The sequence below is a fragment of the Schistocerca piceifrons genome, chromosome 2 (assembly GCF_021461385.2).
Source record: "Schistocerca piceifrons isolate TAMUIC-IGC-003096 chromosome 2, iqSchPice1.1, whole genome shotgun sequence".
Lineage (NCBI taxonomy): Eukaryota > Metazoa > Arthropoda > Insecta > Orthoptera > Acrididae > Schistocerca > Schistocerca piceifrons.
The window spans coordinates 1,091,287,125-1,091,309,343 of NC_060139.1; the positions used below are offsets into that span (position 1 = coordinate 1,091,287,125).

Below are 22,219 nucleotides of genomic sequence, written 5' to 3' on the forward strand. Positions count from 1 at the left end.
AAAGACATTGTTTGCTAAAGCGACCACTGACAAACTGTTACTCATTTATGGAAATCATTACCATGAACTTCCTGATGGTGGGAAATATGAAACAGATAATATTTCTAAGTTTCATAATTTGGCAGATAGTAGTCTTACTAATTCCTGATTCATGACATACTTGTCAAGTGCTATTGTGGGGTTATGATTCACTGCAGCTAATGTTGCAGTTTCATTATTCTCTCCAGCAACTGTTCTTCAATTGTTCGTTTTCCTTTGCTGTACACTTTTCTTCGTGGAGTACTGTCGAATAACCCTAACAATAAGAAGCACATAGTCTCACACTGTTTGGAAATTTTGAGTACAAAGGGTTACAAGGCATTATCATTATCCCTGCCACTTTCTCCGCGAAAGTACACCATTTCAATTTACTCTTCTATCATTTTAATTAGTACTACAGTCATATTATGAAGGGTAGTTTGAAACAGCTACATGGAAAAACTAAAAATCACTGAGTCATTTGCCACACATGTCTGTGTTTATGTTTCGATCAGATACATTTTTCTTGAGATAATACCATTCTGGAATTCACATGTGTTATTTGTTGATTACAGAGTCATCTATCATATAATGACAAAAGTACTAAATACAAAAGTTACTTTCCCCCCCTCCTCAGACACAAATTCTACAATAAAAGTGGGATGTTCCTATATAAGATTTCAAAGCTGCCACCACCCCAACCCTGGTGGATGGCGCAGGAGGATCAACATCAGTATCACTGGATAGCATATTTCAAAACAGAATTGGTGAGGTTAGGAAGCAGGGAGTGTTCAGAAAAGTTACCCAGAATACCAGGTCAGGATAGACTTACAACCCTCTTCCTTCTCCTTTAATCTGTCTGCCAGAAGAAAGGTTCACTGGCTCTGAAAGCTTGTAAATTTATTTAACCTTTATACATGTTTTCTCCTGTCACTGCTTGGTGAGTAGAATCTATCCAGTTATGTTATGTTTAGAAAAATGAGTGGGATATTCAGTCATAAAAACCTTTGACCACCTACCCAGTGATGTAAAGAATTTAATGGATGATAAAATTAACTTCAAACACAAACTGAAATTAAATCTGCTTGACAACTCCTTTTCTTCATAGAAGAATTTGTGTGTGTGTGTGTGTGTGTGTGTGTGTGTGTGTGTGTGCACCCCCTTGTGTGTGGGCATGTTAGAGGGAGGGAGGGAGGGAGGGGTGAGGGAGGGAGGGAGGGAGGGAGGGAGGGGAGAGGGAGGCAGGGGGGGAGAGGGAGGGAGGGAGAGAGAGAGAGAGAGGGAGAGAGAGAGAGAGAGAGAGAGAGAGAGAGAGAGAGAGAGAGAGAAATCATGTTGCCATATTCTCCACTGAGAAAACAACTGCTGACTCATTTCATGTAACAGAAAGAGATCACAATTTTGATACACAGAACAGTCAACTAACAAACTAATTACCTCTCCCACTTGCTTCTCAATTAGAAAGATACTTAAGGCAGTACTTACCATCTTCATCTGTTATTGCTGAGACCTCTTGGCTTCTGGGACCAGCACCAACTCTATTATATGCTTGAACAAGAATAGTGTACTGTGTATACTTCTTAAGATTTGTCAGTATATGTCGCAGTGGCATTCCAGGGAGCACTTCATGTGTTTCATAGTGAAATGTATCTGTTGAATTTGCAAGTCTGTAGCCAATGTAGTATCCCATTACATCACCATGCTGGAGGTAACGTTCTGGAGGCTGTAACAAAGCAGTCTTTACATTCTAAATATGGATTACATTCTAAATATGGATTACATTTGTGCTCTGATTATTGTTAAAATAAAAATAAAAACTTTTAATTTCTCTAGAGTTTGTGTGCAAACCACAAATATCCAAGATCATATTGCTCAGGTTGGTAACTTCGATTTCACCACTTGGTTGATGTTTCTCTCCATGTGTGGTCATCAAATGATGGGTTTTGCAATCATATTGTTATAAAAGTGTACAAAAGCTTAATATGTAATGTATTTAAATACAAAAGTTGATACATAGTTCTTACAGCTTTCTCTCAGGGAATAGAGACATTCGTTTAAAAGAAAAGTTTTTAATTTTCTTTTAAATGGATCACCAGTACATGCTCTTATTGATTTTGGCAATTTGTTGTATGACTTTTAGACACTGGTATATGGAATGTGGTCTGTTACTTTTAATTGTATTCTTTGTCTGTAATAACTGTGCTTATTTCTTGTGTTGTGATTATGTACATCATATTTGGGTGAGTCAACGTGAAGGCTTACAGAAAATGTGATTCAAGTAAGTCTATAGAAAGTGGGTAAGTGAAATACTTATTTTTGATAAGTACTTCGTGACACGTTTCCCTGTATCCCAGACCACGTATCAACCTAACAACTCTCTTTTGTAGCAACAGTATTCTGTGAAAGTGCTCATCCCCACTGCTCTATCTATCCCATAACTTATAAATGGGAAAACTGTCCCAGAGTTTGCTGTTTTTAATGTTTTATTATATACAGTTTTGGATAGTTGGCTAAGCAAACACAATGCATTGCTAGTTTTCCTGCATACATAGTTAGCATGATTTTTACTGCTGAAGAATGCCATCTAAGAGCAGACCAAGGAATTAACAGTTCTCAATCTGCATACAAACTTCCACAAATATTTCTTACACATCTGTCATTTTGCACTATTCACTGTTAGGCCTTAGTAGCTAAAGTGTGTTGTCACTCCAGATATCCCATATTCTGAAACATGTTATATCCTCATTATTGTCACCATAAAACAGTAGAGAGGTGTCATCAGCTTAAGTAATGATATGGGAAATTGAAGAGTGTACAATATCATTTACATGTACAAGAATATTGATCCACACTGCATTATTGTTTCAGTCATATACTGAATGTTATTATTTTTTACCCCATTTTGATCATTTATATTTGTATATTGTCTATGGTTTTTTTGGGCAAGGAGACAGGAGTTCGAGAGATGTGTGTGTGATATTGCATACCCATAGTTTCTGTAAGAGAAGCACACAGTTGACCATGTCAGTAGCCTTCATAAGATCAAAAAAATATGCCACAGTATGCTTTCTGTCATCTAGATGGCTATAGACTTCAAGCAAAAATTCTGTGACAGCTGTTGCTGTATTGCTATCTTTTGGAATTCTGTGTTGGGTTTATGTGAAGAATGAAAAAGGCACTAAGCTTTGCCAGCATCACTGATTCAAAAATCTCACTAAATGTATGAATCAGTTATATTGGTCTGTATTTTGATAACTCTTCTTTGATCTTATTTTATGTATTGGTCTGCCAACACCCCTTTTCAGTGTAGGAAACATACCTTCTTTGATGCTACTATTGATGACTTATTTAATTGGTTCAACACAGGGTTTCCCAGACTGTGTTTCACTGGAAGTGAATAAGTGGTCCATGGGAAATTCTTAACATGGCTTTTTCTTGACTTTTGATGACACTATGTTATGATTTAAAATTGAAGTAATCACTGAATAAAACAAGTTTTTCTCATTTTTAAAAAATTTCATTAACTTTCAAAATAAACAAGGTGGGCATCAGAGTATCAGGATTCTCAAAGTGTTTCATCAGAAGAAAAGTTTGGGAACCCCTGATTTAACCACAAAATTTGGGCATTTTTTAATTACTGTACTGGAAAGACCTTCCCAACTAATCAAGTGTTTGTTTCAGCTTTAAAATTATTTTGCTTATTCTTGTCCTTCTACTTCCTGAAATTCACGGCCTTTATCCATTGTCTAGCAGCTATCCTAAACATAAGCAGATCTGCAGTTTCCTATTTCATAGTGAAGTGGAATGGGAACAGAACAACCACTGTATATAAGAGACAAGACCAACCATTTGTTTTTAAGTCTCAGTAGAATTTTAATTGAAGAAATTACTACTGAGAAAACTGTCCCAATCACAATAATTATTTACTTGTTAATTCTGAAAACTGGTTTCAGTGTAAGACCAGGCTAGTATTTGATGTGAGAGGATGCCATTTGAATGCTTTGAAACTCTCCCTGTAACTCATATTAACTGTATTGTAAATACAACTTTCCCTTACTCATCTCCACAGCAAGTTTTATCTGTACCATAGGCCCCTGCAGTATACAGAGAGAGTTCAAAACATTCAAACAACATCCCATCACTTGAAATACTAGCTTCTGATCTAAAGATGGCCACTCTGACTGAAACTGAACACTGGAACAGATAAATAAATAATTATTGCAACCTGCACTGCATTTTTCAGTTATACTGTTAAATACAATTGCTGTCATTCTGCTATGACATAAAAGATTACTGAAAAAGTTGTTCTTATAAATAGTAAATCTACCATCCCAAAACAGTGATAAATTCACATTGCATCCACAACTGAAAAAAAGAAGGAAACAATAATAAATATGGTTTATACAGATATTTTTCCTAGTGAGATGTAAGGGTAGCTCTACCAATAGCATCAACATGTTCAAACAAATTTTGGGCTTGCAGCCAGTCATCGTTCAATACTTCGCACGATATTTCAATTGGGCACCTGCCAGTCATCTTCAGGTGAGCCGTCGCAGACTGGCGAAAACGTCCTCCGTTCTGCAATATATAGCGTACTGTAACTATTCTGCACATACGTCGAAAACTTGATAGATGAACCACACTGCCTGCTGGCAGCACCCTCGCTGGTGGAATAGCGGAACTCAGTCACCCTCTGAGATGCTGTTTGCCACGGCCATCGGCACACTCTGTCATCTTTGATTTGAGCAAACCGTGGAGATGATGGGATTCGATGCACTGTCCAGCTGGTAGCCGCTGTCACGGTTTAACAGATTTTATGCCAGTCATATTTCTATGGATTCTTTAATAATGGAGTCCCAGAACGACATTGCTGTGGACAAAATCATTGTTTTCTCATACTCCATTGAATGTCCAGTAGAAATACAATGTTCAGCAATAGCGGACTTGCTTGGCTGCAAAAGACGGGTGTAACGTTGATGTTCAGTGCAGCATTCTTTCACGGTGCGTGTGGTTTGACCTATGTAAGCCATACCACACTGGCACGGTATCTTGTAAAATTCACATCATCAACATGGTTTTGGTGTAATAATACTTTATTAATAGCATGCAGTATAAGACATATCTGAATGGTCGCAAGGTCTACACCCAAGAGAAATCAACAAATATTATACTACTCGGTCTGCAGTCCCTGGAGAGAGCTGTTATTTCACAAAGTGGTATAATAAACACTTTCAGTGGTATGTTGGACCACTAATGATAATCTCTTAAAATAGCTGACAGGTCCTCAGTGTTCTGCTTGGATAAAGCGGGTGTTGATGTTACATCATTGTGTCAAGTTGATTGCAGCTAAATGGAGGATATTATTGGGTGGTCAATGACAAGCTCTTAACTGCATGACATTACACACAAAATGAATTCCTCATGCAGTGATGCTTGCACATACTTTCAAAAGATTGCCCATGTGGCAGTGCTATATCATCCACAAAGGGCACCTCAGACTTGTTTGTTTATTTGTGTGTGTGTGTGTGTGTGTGTGTGTGTGTGTGTGTGTGTGAGAGAGAGAGAGAGAGAGAGAGAGAGAGAGAGAGAGAGAGAGATCACTGTCAGAGCCCACCATAGCGCCCAGTCTGTTTAAGGCTAGCCAAGGTACGATCGGCCTCAGTTCTTTAGGTGTAATGATACAGTTCTTTGCATGTGTAATTGGTTCCTGCTGAATGTTACTTAAGTACTGTGCTTATGTTGTTAATGTTTCTGTGGAATAAAGTTGTGTTCACTCTACTGGTAGTGTTGTACTTATACCAAACTACAACATGATTGACAATGAGTGTGGTCCTGTTCTCCACGCAAATTTCTACTCTGGTTGGTCCTCCATTATTCTCACAATAGCTGACTGTGTTATGGAAGATATTATACGTTGGTTGGTTGAACAGCATTTTCCACGGCACTGCACCAGTAATCACAGGTGGTGGTCAATTAACCTCAGGTACTTCAGTCACTGACTTCTGTTTTGTCTAGTCAGCATGCTCCTTAGCCTGTGTTACATGTAGTTCTGCCCTCCATGGCCCCCATAGTTTATGCACTTTCCTTTTTCCACATGTGACGAGTCGACTGAGGAATGGGATGCACATGAGAAACTTCTACAACAACACTTTCAAGATTTTTGGTCAACTGATGCTATTTTATGTTGTGCCATGTTTCTTTCATGGATGTCACCCAAGAAGTATCAAGTCCTATGCCAACTTGCACCTTTGCAGGATTTGTCTTCTTTAATATTTGACCACATTATGAACTTTTTTAAAAATACTACTGTAACCGCATCCATGTCATTGCATCGCAGGTTGCATTTTACCACTGTAGGAAGTAACCACATCAGTTCTATTAAGAATGGGCAGCTGACCTTCACGAGTTAAGTCACCATTGTCATTTTGTGTCCAAAGCACATAAAGAGCTGTATGCTGACCAGATGGTGAGAGATGTTATCATTTTCCTAGCTCCAGATCGTGAAATGTGAGAGCATGCCCTCCAGAGTGAAAATCCATCCCTCTCTGAGATTTTAACTACAACACAGTCGTTCAATGTGTCATGAGCTGCAGGAAATCAAAATTGAGCCATGGTTCATGGTGTAAGGTATTGGCTATCCAACCCTCTTCTGCACACCAAGCTTCAGATAGTTTGCAGGGGGGAGACATGATGTGGCAGTCCTCACCTGATCACTGTGTCAAGCAGCAGCCATACCATGATGCCTGTAAACAGCAATGTATGCATTCGATGCTCCCATCCTACCCTTATTGTTTCATTAATCATGAGTGCCCAGACTGTCCAAAATGCTGGGCTACCTGCCACAGTTTCAACAAGAAAGATCACATTGCTTCTGTTTGTACTGCAAAAACTCAGCACAACATTCATAATGTGGATATGGACATAAACATTGTATGGGCAACTTCTGTTCCACCAAATAAACTTTTCATTGGTGTTATGGTTTTTCATAAAGTTCAGCACATGCAAGTGAACCTTGTTAAACTCACAAACTTATAATGATTTGGGTTCCCCTCTGCTTCTCCCTGTGTCACAAAAGTTAGTAAATTACAATAAGCAGAGTATTCCCATTTTCAGCGAATTCTATGCTCCAGTGACCTACAAGTTAATAGACTAAGTGCTTACATTTCTTGTTGTAGATAGCGCGAGTATAGAGAATTTTTTTGGACTAAATGCTTTTAAGTTGTTAGGTTTTGCCATTTTAGATGAAGTGAATTTAGTGTCTGAACAAGTTCTACAGAACATAGATGCATTATGTTCTGAGTTTTCCTCTATATTCTCTCCTGGATTGGGGTTTACCAACAATTTTCCCGCACATATGGCTGTAAAACCTTCTGATTGGTGTCGTTTTTTATGGGCCCGTCTAGTTCCAATGGCACTCAGGGGGGAAGTCAAAGATGAATTAGATTGCCTCACAGAAACTAGAATTATTCAGCCTATTGCATCAAGTGAACAGTCGGCCCCATTACTAATAGCAAATAAATTGTCAGGCTGGTTAAGCCTTTCTGGTGAATTAAAAGTTTCTGTGAATGCACAATCCATAGTGGATACATATCTGATACTGTGTCTGGATGAACTCTTTGCTAAGTTATCAGTTGATCAATATTTCTCAAAAATTGACTTGTTGGATGCCTATTTACAACTCCCTTCAGATACAGTCACAATGTATGTTAGTTTTCAGTTCCCCTTTTGGTCTGTACCAATACTTGCAGTTACATTTTGGAGTCAGTTCTCCTGCTATTTTTCAGTGTTTTTTTCATTAATAACTTACTTCATCTGTGCCAGGCTGTGCAAACTATTTGGATGACACTATAGTTTCCAGTGCCTCCACTGATGATAATTTACACAATCTCCACACTCTTTTTTTCCAAGCTTCTATTGTTTATCTTGGGTTTGGAATGGTCTCAAACTCTTGCATCAACATCTTTCTGCTGTTGTGTTGCTTACATGCACTATGTCAGTCAAAGAACTTTGGGTTTTTCTAGGTAAAGTCATCTACTACCATAAATTTTTGCCTGGGGCAGCAACAATCATGCAGCCATTACATGCATTGCTGGGTGAAGGGACTCAGTTTCACTGGTCACCAGCTCGTGGCATCACATTTTCCACCATGTTGCAGCTGCACCCTGCTAAGTGACGTACTAGTCAGGCCTCCACTGGGTCCTTGCATAAGATGCTTCACAGTATCGGTTGGGGGTGGCACTGGCTCTGAGTGGTCTAATACTTACGCCTCAAAAATACTGATGCCTGTTCAAACTAGGTACTATCCAATAAAGTTTTGGACATTGTACATGCTGTGAAGAAATTCCATGTTTTTCTCTATGGTACCAAATTCCACCTGGTCAATGATCACAAACCATTGGTTTCCTTATTGAGTCCTCCTGCATTGTTACCAGATAAAGTATATCTGATGACTCAGAACAGTCAGTTGCTTATGCTTCAAAAGTGCTTAGTGCCACACAGAAGTTTTCCCAGATTGAAAAGGAAGCATTCATGATCATTGCATGTTTTCCTTTACTGAGCTAAGCTGCACTTAATCACTAATTAAGAGCCTTTGATATCACTCTTTAGCACAAATGTCAACTATCAAATCGAATGGTCCACCGACACCAGCGATGAGCAGTTTTTCTCAGCAGATGTAACAATGAGGTACATTTCCACAACACTACTCAGTATGCAAACACTGATGTCCTGTTATGCCTGCCGATTAGCCCTAATTCATCATTTGATTGAGATGAGGGCCTTTGTTTCCACTTAGATGATGAGGCCACGCAAGCCGTGAACTACTTTTCTCTCACCAGATCCCGATTTGCAGGGGTCATTGGGAGGATACAATATTGCAGCAAATATATCATTACATCCTGCAGGGATGGCTGGCCTGGATACCCAGTTACTAACCCTATTACAGCAGTATTTTCATCTCTGTCATATGCTAAATGCCGCCATGGACGGTGCCATTTTGTTACAAAAACACCAAAACTTTCAATGGACAGTGCTGCTGGAGCCTCTTTGGCTGGATACCATGCATCTCCTGCACGAAAGACATTGGGTTGGATCTCATACCATGATGCTAGTCAGGCATTATGTCCACTGGCATGGCATTGACAGGCTGATTGACAACTTCATCTGGAATTGTCAAAAATGTGAAGCACAGCCTTGCCAGACCTTCTCGATCTGGTTGGCGCCCTTGCAGTCTTGGGAGAATATTCGATTTTGGTGGTCCCTTTCTGGATGCTGCCTGGTTGACAGTTGTCAATGCTTACTCCACATTTCCCTAATCAATGCTTACCCAACATTTCCCTACACTGTCAACTGCCATTTCACCAATTCAGAGGCCACTGTTGCGGTGATCACTAGAATTTTCGCCGAAGAATGGCAACCACACATGACTGTGTTCCATACTGGATAATGGGCAACAATTCTGGACAAGCTGTTTGACACTTTCTGCAAGCAGAATGTCATTGAACTTTATCCTGTCACCACCTTTGCATCCCAAATCCAACACAAAAGCATAAAGGCATGTGCACACATTCGAAACCCAGAGGGAGAAATTGCTGATGAATTGCCTACAGATGATGCTTTTACCCTTTCCCTGAGTTCATAGAGGGCTGCATCATTTGGGGAGAAGAGTTCAGCAGCCTCCAATGCTGCCAGTCTTCAAGCACTTGCACCTCCTACTGCAGGCTCCAGTTGCACCTCCCCTCAACCATCTCCACACTTCATGCTGGGTATCTGAGCAGTCACCCGATAGCAAAGGAGCCACCTCAGAAGTGGATGGAAAAACAGTGACCAGTCACAAAGACTGACTTCACCTGTGGAGCAGATATCAAGCACCTCCATCCCTGATCCTGCTCCAGGACCTCCCTGTGGCGATGCAATGGGAGATCCTCTGCTTCCCTGTCTCTTTCTTTAATTCTGCTGAAGAACCCTTCCTTGTTCATCAACACTCTAGCACATCAGCCCAGCTATGCAGGTGGATAGCAGTTCAAACCTGTGGCTTGCCATCCTGATTTAGGTTTTCTGCAATTTCCCTATATCACTTCAGGCAAATGCTGGCCGATTACCTTCCCCACTGTTCCCTAATCTGAGCATGTGCTCTGTCTCTAATGAACTTGTTGGTGATGGGACATTAAAACACTGATTACCACTAGATGTGAACTCATCACTTTTCTTTTCTAGGCCACCCACTGAGGATGGAACCACAGCAGGAAATGCTGCCGCCAGACCTTCCTGGGCAGCACCTACAGCCACGGAAGCACACCCCCTCCAATGGTATCATGAGTATTGTTCTTGTCCAGTATGCCCCTCAGTGTACTGCTGGGTGCAGAGCCACACCACACAATGTTGCTCCTCCCCTATGTGAGAGGGGACAACTAAGAACTGCGGTAACTCATAGGTCTACAACCCTCTTCAGCTGGCATTGGACACCATCGACATCACCACTGCTGGTTGGTCACAGTTATGACCCATCGGCTTTTATGCCTCTCCTACCATGGGCCTCGGTTGCCAGAAGAGAGAGGCCACCACAAAATTTGCTGTGCGAGATAGCTGTGCAGGGCCCCCTTAGCAGCACCTGCACTGGTCTTAACTACAGCCATCTGTTTATGTGGCTACCACAGACCACTCAGTGTCTTTCATCTTCACTCGCAATATGGTGCTGGGATGTTCTCTACATAAGAAACTATTTTCTGTTATAATGCATTATTTTTGTGGCTTGTTCTTTCAGGCAATGTACATGTACATTTGTGATGCTTGTATGAAACTTTAACTGTAAAATATATCAGTTAACTGACTTGCTTCACTATCATTTTTGTGGCCAGTTAAAACAGTAATGCAGAGTGCTCTTCAAAATACCTTTGTATATTGTTCATTGTGGATCATCTCCATAGTCAAATGGTTAGTGTTACTGCCTTTGGTGTGGAAAGACCTGTGTCCAGGTCCCAATATGGCTCAGATTTTTCTGAGGTATGGAGGTGCGGAATGGGATCCACTAAGCCTCGTGAGAGTATATGAGGAGCTGCTTGAATAACAAAGCAGTAGCATCAGCAGGTGTTATCTACTGGAAATAACCCCAGGATGGATTGGTGACCCTTTGATCATCACTAAACTAGATTTAAAAAAATCAATAATAAGATATCTCAGAGAAGAACTTGAAACTTTCTGCACAGGGCAGGAGCATGTGGAGGAACTATGGCTCTAGTTTAAAAGAATAGTTGACCATGCACCAATAGATATATATCTATTAGAAGAGTTTACAATAGGTGGGAATTCACGGTAGAAAGTCGCTGTAAAGAAACTTCTGAAGCAAACAAGATTACTGCATAACAGGTGTAAAACAGAGCATAGGGCTATAGACAGAGAGATATTGAATGAAACACATTTGACTGTCAAGACAGCAATGCATGATGCCTTCAATAACTACCACAGCAGAATATTGTCAAATGATATTTCACAAAAAACCAAAGAAACCTGGTTGTACGTAAAGGGTGTTAGTGGCACCAAAGCTAGTGCCCAGTCCCTAGCAAGTGAGACATGAAACTAAATTGAGGGTAACAAAGCAAAAGCTGAAATGTTTAACTCCATTTCCAAATGTTCCTTTACAAAGAAAATTTCCCCAGTTTAATCCTTGTATCACTGAAAAGATGAATGAAATAAGTATTAGTGTTAGTGGTGTCAAGAAGCAGCTGAAATCATTAAAACTGAACAAAGCTCCATGGCTTGATAGAATCCCTGTCAGATTCTATACTAAATTTGTGACTGAGTTAGCCCCTCTTTCAAATATAATCTATCATAGATCCCTCAAACCAAAACCCATTCCCATTTTTTTTTTTAAAGAAAGAACACAGGTCATACCTGTCTGCAAGAAGGGTAGTACAAGTGATCCACTAAACTACTGTCCAGTATCCTTGACATCAATTTCCTGTAGAATCTTAGAACATATTCTGAGCTCAAACTTAACAACATATCTTGAACAGAATCACCATATCAATGCCAACCACCATGAATTCCAAAAACATGGATCGTGTGAAACCCAGCTCTCACTTTTCTCACATGACATGCTGAAAGCTTTGGACCAAGACAGTCTGGTAGGAGCAGTATTTCTTGATTTCCAAAAAGCATTGGACTCAGTACCACACCTACACTCATTATCAAGAGTATGATAATATGGGATATCAGGTGAAATTTGTGACTGGATTGATGACTTTTTTGGTAGGGAGGATACTGCATGTTATCTTGGATGGGGGGGGGGGGGGGGGGGAGTTTCATCATCAGATGTATAAGTAATTTCAGGTGTGCCCTAGAAAAGTGGGTTGGTGGGTTGGGACACTTGCTGTTCTTGTTGTATATTAATGACCATACAGATAGTATTAATAATGATCTCAGACTTTTTGCAAATGATGCAGTTATCTATAATGAAGTAGTGTCTGAAAGAAGCTGCATAAATATTCAGTCAGATCTTGATAAGATTTCAAAATGGACCAAATATTGGCAACTTGCTTTAAAGGTTCAGAAATGTAAAACTGTGCACCACACAAAACGAAAAAAATGTAGTATTCTCTGACTATAATATCAATGTATCACAGTTGGAATCAGCCAACTCTGCAGGGATATGTAATGGAATGATCACATAGGCTCAGTCATGGGTAAAGGAGATGGTGGACATCAGTTTATTGGTAGAATACTGGGGAACTGCCATCAGTCTACAAAGGAGATTGCTTAAAAACCACTTGTGGAACCAATTATAGAATATTGCTCAAGTGTGTGGGAGCCATATCAAATAAGACTAACAGGGAATATTAAACAAAAACAGAGAAGGGCTCCACAAAGGCCACAGGCTTGTTGCATCCATGAGAGAGTGTTACAGAGATGCTGAAGGAACTGAACTGGAAGACTCTTGAAGATAGACATAAACTATCCTGAGAAAGTCTATTAACAAAGTTTCAAGAACTGGCTTTAAATGATGGCTCTAGGAATATACTAAAATCCCCTATGTATTGCTCACATAGGGATCATGAGGATAAGATTAGAATAATTACTGTACACAGAGCATTCAGATAATCATTCTTCCTGTGCTCCATATGCGAATGGAAAGGGAAGAAATCCTAACAACCGGTACATTGAGTCATACCCTCTGCCATTCACCTTACAGTGGTTTGCACAGTATAGATGTAGATGTATATGTATATGTATCCCATGATCATAATTAATTCCTTGTACTGCCTTATAGGGAGCATTAAACCAGTCACGACATGCTTAAGACCATGAGTGGTGTTTACATTTACAGTTTATTATTATGAGGTATTATCTCTATAAACATTCTTAAATGTTAGGACTGATAATCACTGTACTGTTTTTGTTTTTCTTGACAACTACTTCTGCTCAAATTTCTGAATAAAGCCACGTACTGAATTTAAATATGGATTAAAATAAAAGTCAATCATTTAAGTGATTAGCACACAGATTTATTTTCACTGAGAAAATTTATTATATTCTGAGCTAAATGACTCATTCCACATGGGATACATAAATGACTAAACAAAACTAAATTTTCTATTAACTTAATTTTAGGAAGACTTTAAAAAAGTTATAACATTTCATTTACTCACCTCCCATGTTACAATGAGCGCCTCAGAATTTTTTGTTGTAACTCTCACATCTCTGGGTGGGGCTTCTGGAACTTCCTCCAGTGTAGTGACAGTTAATACTTCACTTGAGTTGGAGATACCAATTGAATTTTCAGCAAAAATTCTGATATGGTACACATGAGCAGGCATCAGATCCTTAATGGAACCATTCATCATTTCTCCATTAACCACAATCTGAGGTACATTTTTCTGCCAGCTGACTATCAACAAACACGCACACTGCTCTAAGAATTATACAACATTTTTCAATGCAATAACAATTGGTCATTTGATAATTGTGTACAAAAAGATGACATACCTGATGAGTTTTTGTACTGAATTATGTATGAAATAATTGGACTGTTGCCGGTGTGTGGTTGCTCCCATGTCAAATTTATTGTACGACTTGAATAGTTGCTGACACGTACACCGAGTGGTGCTTCAGGGGGTTCCTGTACAACTAGCCACATCTCAGAGTGATCTGTTCCGTATTTATTCTTTGCAACACAAACAAATAATGAGGTGTCCTCTCTGTCAACATTCTTAAATATCAGAATTGAAGAAGAGCCTTTCTCTGTATCATCCTCAGATATAGTCATTCTGGAGTCAAGTTCTGTATTAATCTCCTCACCTCCATGATACCATTTGATAGAGACAGGTGTATCTCCTTCAGCTGTACAGTTAATAATTGCAGAACTTCCTTTTGGCGCTGTCACATTCTGAAACTGTTTAGAGAATCTTGCTGGGACTGGAAAGAGAGCAGAGTAATAGCTCCAGGTCATACATTTAACTGATACATGTTGTAATGCCAAAGGGAAGAATACAGAGAAGAAATACATGTTGTCAGACAGTTATGAGAACAGCTGTCTGAACACACTCACTGTCATTTGTTCATTATAATTAAGCACAAAATTGTTCAAATGGCTCTAAACACTATGGGATTTAACATCTGAGGTCATCAGTCCTTTAGACTTAGAACTATTTAAACCTAACTAACCTAAGGACATCCCACACATGCATGCCCTAGGCAGGATTTGAAGCTGTGACTGTAGCAGCAGCGTGGTTCCGGGCAGAAATGCCTAGAACCATTTGGCCACAGTGGCAATTAAGCACATTTTATGACAATGTTTATTGAATTAAGACAATAATATTCAAAATATTTTCTCACTGTTTTCCAGAAGATTGATGACTATAATGATTATGTCACACAATAGACAAGTTGTGGGTGTTTAAAGTCCCAGTAAAGGTTTGTGGAACCGTAATCATACATACTGTTCCTCAAGGAGAAGTCTGTCTTCTGTCAAGTGTTGAGAACAATACTTGAAACAGAATATCTCAACATCTCTGGTGCAAAGGCCATGAACACTGTATGAAATAGCCATCAATTTTGAATTGCACTACATCAGCCCCCTCACCTCTCCCTCCCTTTGTAATAGCAGAGCATCACCAAACATCTTACTGGAAAGCAGGCATGCTGACCAGAACATTTCCATCAGTCAAAGGTGATTTCAGAAATGGGTTCTAGTGATGACTGCTCTTGCTCTTGTAGTAGGTTGAGGCACAAGGCTGAGCATTTCTGGGAAAAGATATACTGTTTGACCCTGTGTAAAGACACTGTAGCAGTATTGCCATTTAATAATAGACTGAGTGCTTCATTTGCTCTTTACCATCTGCTCATAATGTCATATGTGTATGGTTTCGCAAGTCCTGATGGATGAAAGGAAATGTGGAATCATGTCTTCAGACTGGCTGCAGATGAATGTGACCGATGTGACACAGACCTGCAGCAAAATCTGGTTGATTAATGTCTGGTGGCTGTGTGATAGTTGTCAACAACTTCATGAGACAGGCACAGTTCAGCTGATGAAGCATCAAGATTGCTCTTGTATGTTATATGGACGCTGAGTAGAACTGTCAGAAGTGAATTATCAAATGGCATTTCAAAGCAGCCTTGAGTGTATGATGCCACTGCTCAATCATACACTTGTTAGCTTGATACTAGCTAGTGTCCAAAGATGATTGACACCACAAAACTTCACCAGTTTTGGAAATAGCTCTAATCCGAAATTGCTGAACATGGTCCATTATCATGAAGAGGGGGGGGGGGGGGGCAAAGTGGGAAACACAATTTGAAATAAAAGATAGGGCTAGTGTCTCTGCTGTAAGTATTGTTTCTGGTTAGCATGTGAGTGGTCAGTCATTCTCAGTAAACAGTGTTGCCTGTTACAGGTGGCAGTGGACTGATGATATCTGTGTGTGAATAAGCAAAAACCATTGTATTTGGAAAATCACATACTGGTGCATTTACATGGCACACTATGTAGCACTGATAGGCAAGACATGCATGGGCCACTCAGTGCAATAATTTTAAATATCAGGTCAGACAGAATAGTCTGTGACCAATCATGTTGATATGACGATCCCAGGGTGACTAATGTTAAGGAACTTGTCAAAGCCATGGTGTCAAAATGCAACTTGAAGGAATGCTCAAGGCTTTCCTTTATAGATGGCCCAATAGTGTCAAATGAATGATTCAGGAACATTGATGAGTTGCAGTTGTAAGCTTGTGAAGGTGTTGTTCAAGAATTTTTTTAGTTTTTTGTCAGTATTCTGCACCTCAGCAAACTTTGAAAATTCAATGCTACTTGAGATGCTGCTAACATGGACCAGGAAATCTACTACATTGCTTATTCTGGATAAATGGTGAATGTCTTATTAAATTTTCTGTAATGGCAAGAGAAATATCATTTTTCTGCCAGAACGACTAGGTAAATGGGTTCATGAAAATAACAAAGTCTTTGGCTTCAAACTGAGGATGGAAGTACCAGACTGATTCGTACAAGGACAACAGTGCACAGTCCTCCAGTAAAGTGTGAAGAGGGGAGGTTACATCAAAACAATGTGAGCAGCTGACACGCAGCATTAAATTGTTGTTGCAAGACAGCTCTTATGGTGAATTGATGGCATCCACCACCAGAACAAATCGTGCACCTTGCACAGGGTGAACAAGCAGTACTGCATCATCAATACTCTACTTTTCAGTGGTGAAAGCCATATCCATTTATTGTGCTCATTGACAGAGCATATTGCAACATTTTCCCCCCTTGGAATCTACAAGCACAGCAGCCAGTGGCTCCTGCAGTGCAGCTATATGAGGTACATGGTGACAGCAAAAATTCAACATTTCAAGGAAACAGCATAACTCTCTAATTGTTTCTGGTCCATGAATTTGAGTGAGGGCCTCAACTTTTGAGGTAAGGATGACAATTCTGATGAAGAAATAGGATGTCCTAGGAATATGACCAATGGTTCACTGAAAATGTATCATAGCTGGATTGATATCACACTGAAATGTTTAGTGTTGGAAAACTCGTGTCAAGTGCTTCTGGTGTGGCTCTTCAGTTCCTGAGAAGATGAGAATGTTGTCCAAATATACAAAACAAAAGGGAAATCCTTGGAAAATGAGGTCAGTAAACTATTTCCAACCTGTGCAGCATTTTGTGAGCTGAATTGTCATAAATAAGCTCTCAAAAAACCCAATGTTGTGCTGATTATGGCTATTTTTGCAATCATATCCCTCTGCCATTGGGATCTGAGTAAACGCATTAGCACAATCCAGAACACCAAACACTCAGTGGATGGTTGTAGTCTCTCAAGAGTCCATATATTTAGGATATGATAATTGCCACATAGGCATTGTACATCATCCTTTTTTGGAATAAAATGAACAAGTGACAGCCAAGGGCTGTGGGAGGGCCAGATCAATCCTTTGTGCTCCATTCAGCCAAATTTAGCCTTTACTACAGCTGATAGGTCTGGTGAAAGGCCCTGAGAATAGCATGAGACATGCAGACCATATGTTTTAATGTAAAGCACTCTGGTTTATCTCTTATGGTATGCTGGGGGCTGACTGATTGTCAGATAATGGTCCATTAATTTTGTCTACATCCAGAGAACTTGAATAAGTTTGACACTGTGGACAGCAATGTCATGATTCTGTGCGGTGAGCCCAGTAACACTGCCAATCATTTGTAACTCAGCAATGTCCAGTATTACCTGTTTACACAACAAGAGGTTGGCTCCAGTGATGAGCTCTACTTTGTCTGTGATGGTCAGATCCCAATTGAAAGCATGCCACAAGCTGACACTGAGTAGGAAATCTGCACCTATGTGCAGAAGGGATTTCTGTCTGGATCTTCTTTCAGTTACATGCAGATGCTGAGAGGCTGTTTGGAAAGTGGATGTCCTATGTCAGATTATGGATGTTGGCTTTTGGGTATGTACAATGTAACATAAATTTCCTTGCTCGAGCCCCAAACTTTCTGTGGAACCAAAAAGCCACAGATGATTGAGCCATAGAGCCATATCAGTGAGTCTACGAGTTTACTTCTGAATGAATGTGGGAACATTTGCAGTTCCTCTTGTAAGGTGGTTTGCACTGTTGTGACCTAACACCTCACTCAGTTGTATAGCTACAGAATCTGCCTTATTGGATAGGCATTCAAGGTGTGATAGTGTAATACTGTGTGGTGATACAATGTCACTATGTGTTACCTTCATACTGCTGACATCATCCTGCATGTGATTAGCTATCTCTCCTACAGCATGTAATCACATCTCAGTCTGAGTTGACATTACAGACTGCACTTGTGTTGTAAGTCAGCCAGCCTATAGGATGTGGAGTAGAGAATCTGAGTCAGTTCCCACAAAACTTGCTTCCACTTGTGTGGACTATAGTACTCGTTTATGAAGCCAGGGGGTCAAACTCACTGTGAGGTAAGAAACTGCAAATTTTTCAATAATTTTTGTACCCATGGTTCCTTTTGCAGCACTGAAAATATACAGTCAGTAATTAATAGACAGCTAATCATGCAGTGATCATCTGTGTCAGATGGTTATAGGGACTGCTGTCTCAATATTCTCAAGTACTTGTATTCACTATAATCAAGCAGAATTAACTGAATAATATTAAAAAATTGTGGAGAACACAAAAAAAAAACAGGATAGGAGGAAATATCGAAAAATATGTACTTTTTAGTGGATTTTTACAGAGAAAATGACATTGGTTTATAAAGGAAGTAGCTTGCAAAACACTCAGTGACCCGTCTTAGAATACTGGTTTTTCGGGCCAATCCTAAATAGGTCATATTGAAAATAGGCAAAGAAGGGCAGTAAGCATAAACCACTGAGCACTCTACATTGGCGATCACCAAGCTGCTGACTGTGAGCTACCTGTAGCTTATGGGGCCATTTTTGGTCAGTCGTAGTGATGCTCAAGTTTGCTAATCTGGGTTGCTGCACTGAGTTCAGACATTGCTCAAGACAACTGGTTGTTTCTCCTACACAACTGATATTTTCAGACAGGAATACTACATAATCAGTCTCACAATTCACTGTATATGTACGAGTTTGTGCACTTTGCTTGCTGGGTGCATATCAAACATTTGTTAATATAGATAGTTTTTGCTAACATTAATACTGAGTTAGGCTTATTCTAATGAAAAGCAAACAACTTATCACTTTCATTTGGAATGGAAATCTGATTACTTCTTTAATCAGGCAAAGGGCAAATGTGTGCATTTATTGTGCTACACAAATGTGTCAGTTGGGAGAAAATGGAAAGTTGAATGTGACTTCAGAACCATTCACTCAGGGGTTGAAAAAGATATCCCACTGGATTCTGCTCTAAGGAAAGAAAAGGTAAGGCAGCTAACATTGAAATTGAATGATACACAATCATGTGTTTTACACTTTCAGATAAGAATAAAACAGCAACAGAGGCATCATCCAGAGTTTAAAAATTATTGCACAGAATAAGAAACCATATGAAGATGGCGAATTTTCAAAAGTTGGAGATTTATTATTTGATAGTTCCAACAATAAGACTGAGGTAATGTCTGCTATTAAATCTGCACAGCTTTCCACAAATACAGCAATGAGGAGGGGTAAGGTTAAGTGTTCTGAGATTACTTAATAACTTAAAACTTACTTTCATCACTACAACCATCTTTTTATATGACTTGATAAATTGACTGATATGGCTGATAAGCTGAGATGGCCATTTTTGCAAGAAGGGCTTTTGATAATTTCGAAATAAGAGAGGAGCTGGTAAAGATTTCACCATTAACAGAATGCAGTACAGGAAAGGAGCAGTTAAAGATCTGATCAACTCTGAAAATATTTGTATAAAGAAGTTGGTGGCCTTAGCAACTGATGGAACTCCTGTGATGATAGGCAGAGAGAAGGGGTTCATAGCCTTGTGTTGTCAATGCAACAGCTTTCCCAAATTTCTGTCTTACCTTTGTGTAATACAGCAGCAATGCATAGGAAATTTTTAAGTATGATCACTGTGATAAAAACAGACATAAAAGAAATGAACGAAGTTAGAGCCCATGCAATTCTCATACGTTTTCCAAATGCTGACTGATGAATTAGGTTGTCAGTAAGGTAATCTGCTGCATTATATGGAAGTTCTTTTGCTTTGTAGAGGCAGAAACATAGAACATTTCAAAGAGCTGCTTCAGCATTAGTAGAATTTTTGAAAGAATGAGGTGAATGCTTCTGTGAATTAGAAGATCTGGTTTGGATGCAGGATTTTGCTTTTCTCACAGACATCACCAAAAAGTTAAATATCCTTCACTTAGAGCTACAAGGTAAGGATAAAGATATGAGTGAACAGTTTCAGATGTTGGTTCATTCTCAAAAAAGTTGGGACTGTGGCATAACATCTCATCCAAGGTGAATAGAAACACCTTGCCTGTTTGAAACAAACTCTTGACAGGCAAGGCTCTTCAGCAACTCCTTACAACAATACACAATTCTTTCAGGTCTGAGAAGTCAGTTCAACAAATGCTTTCATGATTTTTGAATGTTGCACTGTTTCTGAAGTCACCTTTTATAGAGTTGATGCTGAAGAGTTCTCTACTTCTGTCATGGAGTATTTTGATTTTCAAGAAGGCAGTGCTGACATGGAGTTGGAACTAATTGATTTTCAAAGTGATTTATTTTTAAAATTGCTTTCTTCAAGCTCTGAAAGTATTTGACCTATTGCTCCTAAAGAAAAATAACTCATTTTTTTCAGTGTTATTTTCAAACTCAAGGCAATGTTCTGCTCTTCTGTGAGAGGTTTCTTTTCCCAGTATGAAATTAAAAAAAAAAGTACAGTGTCCGACTGATTGATGAACACTTGGAGAATTGTATTTGAGTGCCAGCCACTACCAACTCACCCAAAACTTGATTATGACAAATGAGAGTAATATCCTCCTCTTAAAAGTTAATAACTCCAATTAAAAAATCTGTCCTTGCTTTGGCACTTTATTTCTAATTACAATTCAATTTTTTTCTTTGATTAGAATTCATTTCATATTTACTAAATATGTACGTTTATAGGCAATAAACAAATGTAAGATTTTTTTTAAATCTTGATAGTTCTGTCCTAGTTTCTTTTAGTAATTAACAGTGGGATTTAAAAATAACATGGTAGCTCAGAAGGTTCATAAGTTTGGCAACCACTGCTTTACATACAACTGTTTTCTTTCAACAACAACAGTATGAAAAGGATAAATTGCCACCTACCATGCAGAGGAGACACTGAGTTGCAGACAGGCACAATGAAAAGTCTTCTATACAATTTAGTATCTCTCTCTATCTCACGCGTGTGCCAACACACACACACACACACACACACACACACACACACACACACAGCCATTGCCTCTGGCCGCTGTGGCCATACTGCTTAGCAACATTGTTACAGCATTTAGAGGCCATTGTTACAGCATCAGGTGAGTCTGTTCAAATGCCAACCAACTGCAGCAAATCTTACAGTCTTTTGGAAAGCAAATGCGAAAGCCAGACGTATAATGACAGAGAGGATATGAGTTCTTTGGTTTAATTAAGTGCATCACCAGTTCCATTAAAGTATGGGTAGTAATCAGGAGGATTTCCAATACCCAAAATAGTCACTAGCATCAGCTCTAAACTGCTCATCTTCTGGTAGCTTCTGAAGACATTATTATGGCAATTACAGAGGATTATGCAAACACTTGTGCCTCATAGCTTTAGGTTTTTGTTGCTATTGAGAGATATCCAAGACAGGTAGTTGGCATTTCATTTCTAATAATAATGAACAATACAGCTGTGAGATGGAATCAGCTCTGTTAGTGCCCCGAGGCACTGCCCCTCATAATGAACTGGTTCATTATGAACTGATTCATTACAAAAAGTGGGATACTGAATTAATGAGAAATGATGAGAAGCATTTGAAATTTCCAAAGAACGTAGATAATCTGATGAAGAATATTGCAGAAGGCAGTTCAGTTGAACAAGAATGGATATATCTAAAAGGGAAACCACAAAATTGGACAGACAAAAATAGGTAAAAGAAGGTGACTATGGAAAAAAAAAACTTGAGTAACAGAAGAAATACTTAATTGTTTGATTGTTTGATGGAAGAAGAAGGTACAAAAATGGTCAGGGAAACAGGAATATAACAGTATACGTCATTTAGGAATGAAATAAATGCTGTTGCACAAAAAATG

General features: G+C 39.2%; 1 protein-coding gene across 1 annotated transcript in view; it reads right to left on the reverse strand.

Annotated features, from left to right (window-relative positions):
* LOC124776150 (Down syndrome cell adhesion molecule-like protein Dscam2) overlaps positions 1–14,278 on the reverse strand; it is a 138,441-nt gene extending 124,163 nt beyond the window's left edge. Inside the window, exons 1-3 of the mRNA XM_047250987.1 lie at positions 13,999–14,278; positions 13,662–13,900; positions 1,504–1,741 (exon numbers count right to left, since the gene is read on the reverse strand). Of these exons, the coding sequence (XP_047106943.1) occupies positions 1,504–1,741; positions 13,662–13,900; positions 13,999–14,278 (757 nt within the window). The remainder of the gene's footprint in view (positions 1–1,503; positions 1,742–13,661; positions 13,901–13,998) is intronic.
* Between the last annotated feature and the right edge of the window lie 7,941 nt (positions 14,279–22,219).